Consider the following 14,788-nt stretch of genomic DNA (forward strand, 5'->3'; position numbering starts at 1 on the left):
TCCAGAAAAAAAAAGGAAGATTCTCTCAATATCGCAATCTCTTTCACGCACTCGCTTCTCCGAATGCACTTTGCAAATGAAAAAACGAACCAAGTCACACGCGCCAGATTTAAACTATCAATCACGCATTGTCGATCTCCCGGGAAAAAATAACGATTGACCGGGTGAACGAGCGAGCAGAGAGAGAGAACGTAGCCGGGGATTTCCGCATTAGAGAAACGCGTTTGCGTGGTGCCGGAGAGTCAGAAGCCAGGGCCATTACTCGAATTACTCCAAGAACACCGGGAGAGAGTCAGTCGGAGCTTTCTGGATCGAGCCGCGCGCGATTAACGTCACGTAATCCCCGCGAAACGAGAAGCCGAAGCACCGATCGACAGAGTGAGTGGGGAGTGTAGAGCCTCCTTTGTAACTGGCCACCGGCCGTTTATTCCAATCTCGATTCCGATCGATTGTTCTAATCGAGCGCGGCCGTGTGTAATTGCTTCCTGCGGATGTTACAATTACCGCTACGCAGGGTATCGGACACAACGTGGCCGCACAAAACCTGGGAAAAACAGTTCTGATCGACATAATAAATTCTAACGGTCCGTGGGAAGAAGGCACCTTTTCACGCCGCGGAATTATTTCCATTAATGAAGCACAGCAGAGGAGAGAGACCTCGCCGCTGTTCGTTCCTACTTCGAACGAATTTTCCGTCGAAGACTCGCGGATAAATCGCGTCGACGCACAGGAGAATCCGACGGTTAGGAGAGTTCGATCGGTGATGTAAAGGCCGAACCGGTAATGACGTGGGTAATTTACGAAGCAGGAAGTCGATCTCTGATTGTAGTTTATACGCTTCGAGGCTATTACCCGCGACGCGTGTTCACCATTTTTGTGGATGCGCGGAATAAATTGTCAAGCTGGTGAGGAATTGCCGGTGTGTTCGAATGATAGGAAAAAGCAATGGAATAGTTGATTCGCGGAGTAATCGGTGTATATGTGAAAGAACAGTTTTTCTGAGCCTTTTTCTCTGAAATCTTTAGACTGTGTTATTAACCCTGGTATTTGAGGTCTTTGGGTCGAAAAAGACCCAAAGACTTTGAGTCAGAGAAGACCCAAAGAATCTGGGTCAGAGAAGACCCAAAGAATCTGGGTCAGAGAAGACCCAAAGAATCTGGGTCAGAGAAGACCCAAAGAGTCTGGGTCAAAAAAGACCCGAGGACCGCACTAGGGTTGAATGATTGAGAAAATTGTAATTTTCTTAAATAATGCGATTACTCTTCACTCAAAATGCGATACATTCATCAGATTTTCGCATTTCTCAATTATCCATGTGAAACTAATATTATAATCCCTATTAATTCAACTCATCTTGTATCGTGTGATTGTATTTCAAAAGTTGACAAATTTACGAGAAAAATGAAAAAATATTTGTATACTGAAAAAATTGTGTCGAAGATCGTTCACTTCTTCCTGGTACAAAAAGAGATCGAACTTACCTGAACGGCACTATTGAGGAAACAGTTGTTCTGCCCGGGTCCATTGAGCAATCCTTTGGTGCTGGTAAAGCTGGTATTATGATCGTTAGACGGTGATTTTTGCGTGGACTGGATTTGTCCATTTGCTTGACTTCCATGGATCTGATGGCACTGCGTCGACTGCAAATATCCAGCATAATCCACGGTATCCTGGGATGCAGCTGGCTGCTGTAGCCCCATGATAGAAGCCATCCTCGATCAGCTACGTCAGGATCATCTGTGTCAACGATAAATTGAAATTTGATTACTGGAACTTAGTCAAATATTCTTCAGAATCAAACATTGTAAGTGTCGCTAAGAAAACTCTTGAGCAAACAATTTTTTAGTTATCAAAATGTTATTTTTTTAAAAATATACAGAATTCCTATAATTTTGCAATATTATTATTTCAATATTTCAAAGATTTATTAATTAAAAATGTAAAATTAAAAATTTTTTTTTTTCTTAATTTCTTCCAAGATTCTTCGAGATATTTTTGAGAAATTTTGCAAAACTACATATCTGGTGGGTTTTTTCTTTAAATACAGTGGACAATGATTAGCAATTCCTCAAGGAGTTAAAAGTGAAAATTCAAGGCAGCAAGACAAGGTAGATTCCCTTCCGAATTCCAGGAAGTTGTACACACATCTGATGCCAACGCGTATCCTTAAGTGGAAGAAATATTTTTTATACCTACGGGCAGAATGTAGGTAAATTGCAGGGCAGAGCTCGAGGAGCTCGTAAAACCACGGTCATACGGAAGTCACGCTACATGATCGTGGAACAAATTTTGCGGAAACAATAAAGTCAACGACAACTCTGATGCTTTACGATCAATTTTCTCCGATGAATTAAGGTAAATTGCGGAAAAATGTGTGAATGTGCCGAAGGAGAATTCCACGTGCATAACAGAATTCGAAGACCGTCATTTCCGCTCAAACCATAATACGTAACCACTAATCATAATAATAATAATTGAAGCAACTTTCCAGTTATGAATTTTGCTTGCAATATTTAGAGAACTTTAAATGTAATTTGAAATTTAAAAAAACAATTTTAAATCCAATTTAAAATTTTCAAAAACTTCAGAACAAAGTTTTAAAGAAATTTAAATTTAATTTGAAATTTTAAAAAATTAAGTTTGCTCAACTTTCTGAGAGTTTCTATTCTCCACCACTCTTTCTCACTTTCCTCATTCGCCACGATAAAGAAAATTATAAATGTATGCTAAATGTGCAAATTAAAAAAAAAAAATTGATAGCTTACGGAGAAGACTGTAAACTGAATTCCATTGGGAAGATATCGATGTCAACGGTACAATTCATACGAATTAAACTTCATACCTCTCATATGCATTTACTTATACTAATCGTGGAACGTGATCGTACGCGTCGAACAGTAGCGTAACGCGACGCGTATCAAGTGATTGTAACAATACCAAGAAATCATGTTCAACGAATCAATGAACGTTGAATCGATAGCCACCAGCCATTCTCCTCGCTCCCCAATGTTCTGCCCGATGGAACGTAGCCTCGATCGAGGATCTTCAAGGAAAACGGCATAGCAAGAACACGTTTCTAATTGATAGTAAATACGTAAGCATAATTCGAGGTCCACGCAGGAATATCTCCTGCACAATGACTTCATTCTGCACGAGCGGTGATATTTTTGAAATAAAACACGTACCAAAAAGGCGAACATTTGTCGGTTTCTCAACACAGACTGCCTTCGAGTCCTTTTCAAAGGATGAATCATTGTAGAATACAGGATTTTATAATTTGTAAATTATGAGATTATTTTAGTAAAATTTTTGAACTACAGATTATTGAATTTTCCAACGAATTATGTCAAATTAAAATATTCAAAAAATCTCTTAACCCTTTGAGATTCCACTGTGGAATATTTCCAGAAAAAAACCTATTATCCTCTTTATCCTATCCTCTATTTTATTAAAATCCCATTAGATGAAAATGGACCCAAAAAGAAACATCTCAAATAATGTTTCAACTGAAGAAAGCCTAATGAAATTTCGAAACTTAGAGCTTACCTATTTTATTTAATTTAATTTTGGCTTAATTGTAGTCTAGATATGTCACAAAATTTTTGGCAATTTGCAATCTAAGGACCTCCCCCAAAAGTGTGTGAAATAAAATTGAAAGGGTTAACCTTCAATTGCTACAACGACCAGGTTCCACACGACAATAAAACCTTGCATTCTTAATTTTACTGTAGAAATCGAAGTGTCCAAGGAACCACTGTGAGACAGATCGACGATAACTGTTTTTACTTTTTGAAATCGTGTGAAAGGTGTACGAGAAACATACGGAAATTTGGCACGAATCTGCAGGAACAAACGGAATCTTGCCTGTGCACCACGAGATTCGCACGAGTCACAGAGGATCATGGTAACGGTAAACACGTAACGCACGTATCGACTCGAGACGGTAATTTCTTCGTTTCGCACTCTCTCTCTATCATGTCCCCTTTTTGTCCACGAACGAACAATATTAGCTTACGCGTGTCCTGACACCGTTATCTTATATGAATTTAAAATATACAGGCAGAGAAGAGAGGTACGAAGGATTGTTCGTTTACATCACAAGAAACAGGATGCAGGATGTAAACCATGTATTTTCTCGAGGCGTGTAATTGAAACAGGGTTCGCGAAAATGATGCGATTCGATGAAGACGTTGTTTGCTTTCTTCGACGTGATAATAGCTCGGGGCTCGATAAACGTTCACATTGAGGATCGTTAGCCCTCTATAACGCCGTACGACTTGAAATTTTATTTATTACAGAATTTTTTTTAATAATTATTCATTTTTGCTTCCCTTATGAAAATTTGAAACTGTAAATTTAGTGTACTAAACTTTCACTGAAGAATAAAAGTCGCCAATTTTTAAAAGTGTCCTAAGTTATAGAAATCGTGAAATTGTGGATTTGCAACAGTAATATGGTTAGTTTTCTTTTTTTGAGAATTGATATAAGCTGGATAAATAAGGTTTCACATAATTTTGCAATATCTAGAGCATTATCGACTTGGCTTTTGGTCATTCTAATGATAGATTTCTCACGTTAATCAGGTTATCTGAATTTTGCCAAGGTCTGGACAGGTAAAACTTGATATTCAGAAAACTGTGCTGAACTAGATTGCTTCACGAGTGTGAGATGCAAACTTACATGTGATATTGATCAAAAGTCGATTGCAACGTTTTGATACCGTTAAAATTGCACAGCGATTACGTTGTTATCGCAAGATGTCGATTTGAAGTAGGAGACAAATTTAGACATGGTAGAAGTAACTGTAGTTTCTAAGATGAATGTGTGTACAGTTAGATTCGACAAATTTTGTCATTTTTATATGAAAAAGAAATGTTACAGTACTTTTGTATACCTTCTGCTACAAAAATTCATCGAAATTGTTACGCAGAAAGTTACATAGCATTGATGACATCATCGCTAATATTATTATTCTTGAAAATTCGATCATCTTAGCGACCACCTCGTTTGATTCTTTTTTAACTCCAAAAACAACGGAAAAATATTCCCCCGAATTCTGCGTCGTTGGACGCCTCGTCACCTTCAACGATCATCAAAAATAGGCTCCTTCCATCTTCTCACCGAGCATCTCTTTCTCGGGAATAAACTTCGACAGACTCCGCGTTGGTTACCATATTCTGGGCAAAACCATCGTCAAATAAACTTTCTCGATCGACGTCACGAGCATCTTTATCGAGTCGATACAAAATACTCAATTTCTTCTATGGAACATAAGAAAGGTATCTAATCTAATTTTCCTTCTAAAAGATTCAGATTTTCATTTTCAAAAAGGTAATCACGGAGATAATAATTTTAAAAAATCATCCATTCTTAAGAAAGATTAACCCTTTCGTGATTAAAGCGTCACATATGATGATCGTTAAATAAATACCAAATTTGGAAAAAAAATTCACACACAAAAGGGTTAAGCTAAGCACCCAAAAAGGAAAGCAATCATTAACCCTTTCGTGGCCAGAGTGACGCATACAATAATCCCTAAACAGATACCAAATTTTAAAAAAATAATTCCACCACAAATTCGGTTTCTTTTGGGTTACGCTAAGCACCCAAAAAACATTCCATCTTCAACAACCCTAATCATCGAGTCGTTAATTAACCGCAACGTAGAAACCCGAAATACCACACAAAGAGTGCAAGAAACGCAAGGAAATAAATCTACAACCCCTTGTACAGTGTCTACCAACGAAAAGGAAAAGGCGGGTGACTTTTGCGCGCGTCGAAAGGGAAATTAAAGAGGAAGGAAGAAAAGGAGGATGCTGAGAAAAGATGACACGTATCGGCGACGAAGAGTAGTGCAAAGAAGGGGGTGTGTGGAGAAAGAAAAGGAGAACGAGCCGGACTGGCATAGCCCGACACACTAAATGGTACGGCTGAGTGGTCGGCGTTAATTTCGAGGGGCCAAGAAAAGTGGTCGGAGCGAGTACGTGCTCGAGTGCTAAGCTCTGGCGTCGCTGCCTTCGTGGTCGCTTTTAGGGTTCGGTAACAATGCAACCGCCGGTATTTTTCGCTTATCAAGGGGACGACGGTACACGCTAACGTAGGCAACTCGATACGCGTTACGTTTCCATAAGGTGGAATACCGTCGTCTGCTCCCTCGACTTCTAGAAGAGAGCCATTTTTCCGTTCTCCGTCGTAGAAGAACTCGCAGGAAATCGGGCTGGATTCACGGAGGAGAGAGATCCAGGTCAATCGACCGATTACGCGTTTACCAGCCTCCGGGCTGCCTCTCTTTCTTTCCTCGCTCGTGTTTATAACTCGCTCGATGGAGAATCGAGTTCTCGAATGGGAAGGAATTATAACGTGAATTTGGTGAATTCTGTGATGACTAGAGTGAAGATGAGTGAGTTGAAATGTACGAGGTTACGGAGGGGATTAATAAGAGATAAAAAAGGGGGTAAATCGATGATAGATCGATATACGGAAGTAAGTCACCGAAGCCCTCGATAGGTGACAAAGAAAAAGGGACGTCCCGTCCCTATTCATGTTGAAATTTGCTGATAAACTTTTTCTTTTTTTTAAACCATGTCAATTGGTAAAACATTTTTTTCTCTTTTACGATTAAGGGGTGAAGTTGCAGTGAAAGGATAGAAAAAAAATAATGGAAGCTTGGTATTTAGTAATTTTGAATAAAGTATAGATACTGCAATAGCAAAATAAATTTCAAATAAAAGAATGTCCATGAACAATTTACCATGTTCTTGGCAATGAGGCGTTTCTTAATTAGAGTAAGACGTAAATAATAAAATGACATATGGAAAAGAAGAGCTCAGATTCAAGAAAAAAATATCTTTTGAACCATCTCGCATAAGTACTCTTAAATGGACTTCCTCAACATCTTTCAACTGTGGCTTCTTGAGAAGCCTCTCCCGTTTCCACTAATCAACCACGAACAGCAATGGCGCTTTGAAATTCACATTCATCAATCCCTCGTTCCCAAACGAACCATTGTAATTCTCAGATTTAATTTCAGATTGCCTTATCAGCGTGAAGCATCATTGACACACACAATGAAATACTGGTGAACACATGCGAAAACCTATCATTACTACTGACTGTGCAACACATTTTGCAAATTCCAACCAATTTTCAATCGTTTCGAACCTTGCTCACATTCAAACGTACACAGAATTTATTCCGTGAAAAAGGTACTGAAACTTTGGCACACCAAACGCGAATATACGATTTGCGCCATTGACTTATGAAAGTGATCTAATTGAAAAATCGAGAAAAATTGAATTTAATTATTCTTATTTTATACAAAATCATTTTAACAATTTTAAATTTAAAACACACTTTTCCACAGAAAAGATTTACATTATAACAGAAAGCATCTTGTGAAATACTTTATTAAACAATGAAAAAATATTTCTTAACACACTCGAAGGAAAAAGTCGAAGTATCTCGAAATAAAAAATATATATCTCGTGCCACTTTCATTATCACCGACATATTTGCATTGCAGAGGACCACAAATCTCGTATAAACATTGACGTACAATTTTATTATGAAAATGAAATCTGGATGCGTTCCAAACTAATATTTTACATTGTAAAAAATCTCCTGTGCATTTTACAGAAAAAAAAATAAAAAAAATTAAATTCCGGTACCGGGAATCGAACCCGAGCCTCCTGGGTGAGAGCCAGGTATCCTAGCCACTAGACCATACCGGATTCATGGAAACGACAATGTTCAGACTGCTTACAAACTCCAAAATTTACCCATTTTTACCCTCAAAATCATTGAAGAAAAATTCTTTGCTATAAACATTTTCATAACAGAACAGTATTTTATATCCTCAATTTAATTAGCATCACTGTTACAATTATCCATTAAATTCAGCATTCAAAAATAAAATCTTTCTTTGTGCTGTTACTTTTTAAATTATTCTTATCATAATTACATATCGTATCGAAGATCTGAATTATTGTTTTCTCATATGTATATTGTACGGTACCGGTTCGTAATTTATATTCAAGAGGAACTTTCAATTCCTTCGTCGAGTATCGTGCGCCTTTCAAAAACTTGAAAAGTTTAGGCTTTTCTACAGCGCGTTATTTTCCTTCCAAGCCTATCCCCTACGTGTTATGCATGCCGACATAACAGGCCTTCGCTGTTCTGAATGACAATGTACGGAACCGTATTTATAGACGACCACCATCTACACGTTTGTCAAGAGTTTCTTTTCGTTTCGTTGCCTAGTAGTCGCTTTCTTAAGATTTCTACGAGACACAGGACGACTCTAACGGTACAATGGGTAAGTTTCTGCAATCAGACTGAACGCAAAACACACGCATCCGATGTGCAGAATTCTTTTTTTTGTTCCACTCGTTTTTGGGTAAGATGGAGCATTCTGTTACGTGAACTTTCGTAACACTTTCCAATCAAACACTATCCTCGGTGAATTTGTTCGTGAAAATATTGCAAAGATATACCATCTCACAGGATTACTTATAGAAAGTAATTTATACGATTTATGTTTTGGAAAATGTTTAAATAAATAACAATTCCTATTAATATATTGTATATTTATTTAATCTCTAGTATATGTAGAAATCGTACTCTTTTTAATTTTAATTCACCAATGTCGAAGAATTCTATTGCCACATTTACCGGAGAAACTTCAATTAAAAGAAAATGCAAAACGTCCGATCTTAATAATCCTAAAAATAGCAAAGAATCTTAATTTCTAGGAAAATTACCCTTTAAACACACCCGTTAAACAAATTCAAATAAAGGAAAATCATCTATTCAAGCGATATCGTAAAAGAGAAATTTAAAGAAATTCACAAAAATCGCCTGACATTTTACAGATCACAAAAATACCTCACACAGTTACAACCAATATTAACAACAATTTGTAACTTTCTCGAACAACGAAGGCAAGCTAGAAAAACCGAGAAAAAAAAATTGCAATTACCTCGAGTTAAGAAAGGCCAAACAACCGTCGACAGCTCGATTCTTCGTTTAGCATGATTTCACCGTTTTTAGCAGGTATGTGTCGCTGTTATGGAAAATCAGGCGGCTCTAAAAAGAAGCACCGAAGGCCGCTTCCGGCTTCTGTACACGGCATCTGGCCGATTATCGTATTTTCTCGCGAAATCCACTCGTCGACGTCGCGATGGCCGAAAGAAGGAAAGAAAAGAAGAAACGAGAGGGGAGAGAGCTGTGAGTGAAAAACGGAAGCGACAAGAGAGGGAGAGAGAGAGAGAGAGAGAGAGATCGTACATTATGGGATGTAAACTTGAGGTCTGCCGCTATCGCGAGGTTATTTCCGTTTCGACGCACGAGTAGACGCCGCGAACAGCCGACCGCGGGAGGCGCCGCGACGCCTAACCCGTGCAAAAGAAAACCGGCGAATTGGTTTGCTCTGCCAATCGGCCATGCTTTGATCCGAGAGCTGCTTCACGTCCTGCGGAATTTATCGATGTTTAAAATGAAAGCCAGCAATTTCAAAGGTGTTACACATTGTTTAAGCTCCGTTATTTCATTATTCATTCGCTATTACGCGGTGTTCCTGTTGTTTGTCGAATAAATTTCATAAATTTTCGAGTCACTACTAAGTTACCGGGTTTTAAAATTTTTACTACGCGGCTTTGCAATGATTTTTAATTTTACATTTAATTTCACATTGCTCCAGATTTTTAAGCATGATTTTTTCGAAACTCAGGGTTGGAGTTGTCTGTTGAATAAATTTAATAAATTTTAGATTCACTTGCCAAGTTAAAATTTCAATTATGCATTCTTGCAACGATTTTAATTCAATATTCTAAATTCAGAGGATATTTATGTGATGATATTGCTTAAGATTATTAAGAACGATTCTTCGGGAAAATATTCAGATGTTTGAATAATATTCATTTAGTGTACCTAATGTTATACAGTATCTTCAGTTTTCGTTTGAAAATCTGAAACACTAAAAAGCACAGTATTTTGGACACTATTAAAAAAAATAGACTCTGATAACACGAAGAACGGTTTCCGTCATGAAATTTTCATTCAATCGTCGTTAGGGATAATGAATTTTCATTCGGCTATCATTCAATGCTAAACTCGTATCGTAATTGCTGACAGTTTAAAGAAAATTCTTATCTGGAGGATATATCGTAGAATTTCGATTGTATATTAAATCCTAGCCACGATGCACAATGTACCACATGTGAAATACTATTTACGGACTTTTCTACATAATGGTCCCGAGTTATTACAAATTACTATTACTATTACTATTACACCGGTGTGATGTTATTGTGACTTCACGCTACCATAACCGTGGAAATAAAATTCCTCTACTATGTAAACCGTCCAGAGTATGCACTTGCCACTAGTGTTCATAACTCCAGACAACATAGTCGTAAAATTCATTAATAGCTACATTTACTGTTCTTCGAAGTATGTACTATCTATAGTTACTAAAACGGCCAACACTAAACGTCGATCACCCATGTTGCTTACTTTGCCGAAGATGCTTTGTTACATTTCACACGAAATACATTAATTCAACTAAGTGATCTATGCTCAAAATTAATTTATATCAAATTTCATTAACGTTTCGATCTTTCCTTCTATCGTTCACTGAAAACCACGTGTTGTCACATTTTACGAGATTTATTTGATAAAAACCGCACGTACTTTCTTGGTTATCCGATGCTAATACAATTATTACGTAGAATACTATCACACGCGATAATCGTCAAATTAATCTCATTTCACTTTATTTACTCCGAAACTCACTTTGAAAACGCGGCACCACTTCTCGATAAAACGTGCAGAATGAGCCTAGACGAGTAATTTATTATCGTATCACCTTCACCAAAAACCATACTGTTCCAACAAAGGACAGGGTTCCTAAAGAGAAACTGAGGACAGAGAAGTGTTTACAACCCTCGAAGAAAAAGACAGGGAGATGTGAACACCAGTGCAATTTAATCGAGTTAAAGAATCAAAGTGCAATAAATATGTAAATGTGTAAATTTGCAAGAATATTTAAGCAGAAGAGGTGAAGTAGAGTTAGGAGCGGTAATTCTGAAGAGAATAACAGATATTGGAGGAAGAGAGGGTAGAGAATATGCAAACTATGCGAGAAAGAAACACCTAATCGAGGATTTCTCGGAAACAAAGAGACTAGAATACAGTGCAGAAAGACTACTAAAAGGGGCAGCAAATGGGAGGATAATAGTATAGCTAAAAGAAATACACAGGGAAGTTAAGAAAAAGGAGGCGAAAAAATCAGGAGCGTAATATCAACCCTCGCAGTCTAATTTTTTTACTCTTCCTGACTTTAAAGAACCCCGAAAAAATTCTGAGATACTTATCCAAGTCTCTACTATATTATACAATTGTTTCTTAAGTCAAATGTTTTAAACTTCTGCAATAAATAAATAAAAACACAATAGTGAAATTTGACTTGGGTCATTAATGACCCAAGTTGCCAATGGAAGGGTCAAATACAATAAAATAGACTCTTTCTCGTATTCCCGTGAGTTGTATGAATGTAAATGTGGAAGAATGAACGAAAAATTGCAAAAGCAAGTTTGGTTTCAGGATCAAAGAGGCCGAAAGTTCATAAATTATTAATATCGTCATACTTCTCCCGCAGACATATTTATTCAATATTAAAAAGCCCTTTGAACCGATCAACCGTATGCAAAGACACGGTGCATCGTTGCAATTTTCCGCGTGGACACGAGGATGTTCCGGGGCATAATTAAAAGGCGCGGGTGGATCGTTATCGCGCGGCGAAATTACGCGGGCACGACGGTAATTAAATGAAAACTGGTGTCCACTGGCCGAAGATACGTAGGTACACGCGCTTAGCGTGGCTCACGACGGATTTATACACGTCAGCATCATCGTGTTTCGCCGCAATGCGGAGGTTTCCTCTCGCGGCCGCAACGTCGCGGATGGAATTCCTTTTTTCGCGATACTACACACTCGCGAACTGAACCGCAGCGGGCTCGACGCGAGCGTAAACAATTACGCGAAGACGCAAGAAGAAAGTTGGCAGTACTCCTCGCTGAGAGGAGGATCGAGTTGACGAGAGGGGAAAAAATTTAGCGCCCATTCGACGCCAAGATAAGAGCGAGGATTCTTGGATGAGGTCGGAAGCTCGAGGAACGGAAAAAAGGGAGATCTCGAGAGAAGGGAAGTTGGAAAAATGGTCGGTGAAAAGTTAGTTTCTCGTACTTAGTCGTTTGACACATTGAGAATCAGATTTTTGTTTAACTTCGCTTGAAAATCAAGTCGGTAATGCCTAATTAATTTAGCGGAATATGATGAAAATATATCGATTAAGGTAAAATAAAAAATTACCGTCTGAAGAAATTTATTGGAGACAAATGAGCTAATTTGAAAATTCATGAGCAGACGTGATAAATAATGACAGTAGGAAGTTAAAAAAAAGGGTGAATTCTAATTTGCATTACGTCGTCATAGTGGATATCGGGAGAATTAATATGAAATATGTTAAATGTCACGGATATTATGCTAATTCGCATAATCTGTTTAATTCTCTAGCTTAATTAAACTTCACCTTCCCTGATTGCCTTGAGAATTCATTTCTGATCGTGCTCTGTGAAAGAATACGTAATTTTATTCTACTTTCTCGCAAATGAATGAACAAAACACAAGAAGAACTTCGCTTCATTACTCGAGGAAGGAATATGAACCTTAAGAGGAGATACAAACGAAAGTGATACTAGAAGAAAAGAAGAAAAAACTAACACTTTCTCTTCTCGTAAAGAGAAATGCCCGGGGAATTTGATATTTGAACGTTTGCCTGTGGATTTCGGTACATTGTCAGCCGGTGACACGAGAATACGATCAAGGTATGCGTAAGTAATCGAGAGGAGGATCAATCGATTCTTTGGAGCGAATGAATATAAAATGGAAATGACAGAAATGGGGAAAGAAGGTGGTGAAGTGCGAAAATCGGAGATAGGAATCCTGAAATTCGCGGTAGAATTCCTCCGGCGAAATCGGGGGAATAAAACCTCGAGGAATAATTCATTATGAATGTATTTGTCCGATTGAACCACCGATCAAATAGGCAAGGTACGTATTTCAAGAAGTTACATCAACGTTCTCTCGAAAATCTCTTCCTAAGTTTAAAAAATACAGAAAATATAGAAAAACTCGGAAAAATCTTGGAGAATTTGGAATGATCCAACTGCTACATCTGGTAATTTCTACCAGAAAGTCGAACAACTGATAAAATAAAAAGGAAAAAATGGTACGAACGTAAGCGTACGCTTAAAAGATGCATCGATTAAGCATGTAACACTCGCGGAGAAGGATTTGAAAGCGTCAAGTAGGATTTTAACCCTTCATTCAAGAAGGGTGATCGACGTGGTAATTCCAGGTTTGGTCGAGCCATTTTTCGCCCGAGGGATTTAAGGATTTTCCACTTATATGCGCACGCCTCTGAAAGTTTCCGCGCCGATAACGCATTGAGTGGTTTGTAAGCTAAAAAGTTTTCGAGCATTCATCACCTTCCAGCCTCGTATCGATGGTTCCATTAAGGGGTAAGATTAAAAAGTGGGAACATTTCGAGGGAACTGAAACAATGTGATCCATCATCGAAATAAACACGAATCCTTCCAAACAATTTAAAACACTCATGCTTACTATCGATTTTCTTTTTTAATGTTAATTTCTATTACCTGGCAACCATACTTAAACTTCTATCGCGATAAATGTGAAAGGTAATATTCTTTAATGCTTCTAATTCCAAATTAGAAATTCTAAGTGTATTCTTTATTCTAACAAAAACACGTACAAAGCAGCCCGAATAGAAGTTTGTAATATTTTTCATTCTGGCGCGTTTAATTAAATAGCCTGAAAGCGTCAGTCATAACATCTCTTTTACTGTACGAGCATGAATTGGCAGGTTCAGCCTTAACCTTTTTGCCGTCTCTTCGGCGCTTCCGTACGATTTGACGTTCCAAAGCGTCAATTACTGTAATTTCATCCACAGGTGTTCTTTTATTACAAGTAGCGCTTCTTTTTCAACAAAGGACGCTAATTCGAGCCGGAGCGATTAACGTCGTTCCGAGAAAAATCGTCGCGAATCGCTATCGCCGTATTTTGCTGTTCACGTCTCGCGAGACTTGCGGTATTATTAAGGAAAATAATTCATTACTACACGAGGTGTCTTTAGAAGAATTCAATACACTTCGATTCTCTGTGGGATGGACTTTAATTTTAACCCTTTGCAACACTCGTACGCGTAGATCTTCCTTGAAATCATACAACGTTTGCTTCGTATACTATTCCGTGTAATCAACAGCTTACGAGTAATTTCAAGTTGTCGTTTAATGGAATCACTCGATTCCTTTGCGTCCATTATACTTCCAGTTCACACGAAAACAAAGTCTGTATAGCAAAAAAATTATAGGTTTATCTGCAGACAATTGAACCTTAAAAACTTCGAAAAAAGTGTACTATAATCATCGTAAAAGCATCTGAACCATATTATGTAATGTTAAAAAAATTTTGATTGGTCCACTAACAACAGAGTAATCTAAAGTGATTATGATCAGCCTGTATAAGATAGAATGTCTAACTTCTAAACCCTTTTACCGATCTGGACCAAATTTTCTATAGTTAGTCTCTAGGACCTTTCGAAAAATATAGGTTTCCATGAAACCAGGACACTCTACCCCCTGATTGTATCACATAAAAAAATTCTACATCATACATATAGAAAAGATAAATTCATTCGAATATGCTA

The 14,788-nt window shown here is 37.8% G+C and overlaps 1 protein-coding gene and 1 non-coding gene across 2 annotated transcripts in view; both read right to left on the reverse strand.

Moving 5' to 3' along the window:
- The window catches only part of LOC108570580, a 79,741-nt gene extending 78,029 nt beyond the window's left edge, over positions 1-1,712 (reverse strand). Inside the window, exon 1 of the mRNA XM_017932461.1 lies at positions 1,482-1,712. Within this exon, the coding sequence (XP_017787950.1) occupies positions 1,482-1,712 (231 nt within the window). The remainder of the gene's footprint in view (positions 1-1,481) is intronic.
- A 5,946-nt stretch (positions 1,713-7,658) lies between these two features.
- On the reverse strand, positions 7,659-7,730 carry Trnae-cuc. The gene has a single exon. It is a non-coding gene; the product is annotated as a tRNA-Glu (tRNA).
- Between the last annotated feature and the right edge of the window lie 7,058 nt (positions 7,731-14,788).

This window comes from Habropoda laboriosa, unplaced genomic scaffold (genome assembly GCF_001263275.1).
Source record: "Habropoda laboriosa isolate 0110345459 unplaced genomic scaffold, ASM126327v1 scaffold95, whole genome shotgun sequence".
NCBI lineage: Eukaryota > Metazoa > Arthropoda > Insecta > Hymenoptera > Apidae > Habropoda > Habropoda laboriosa.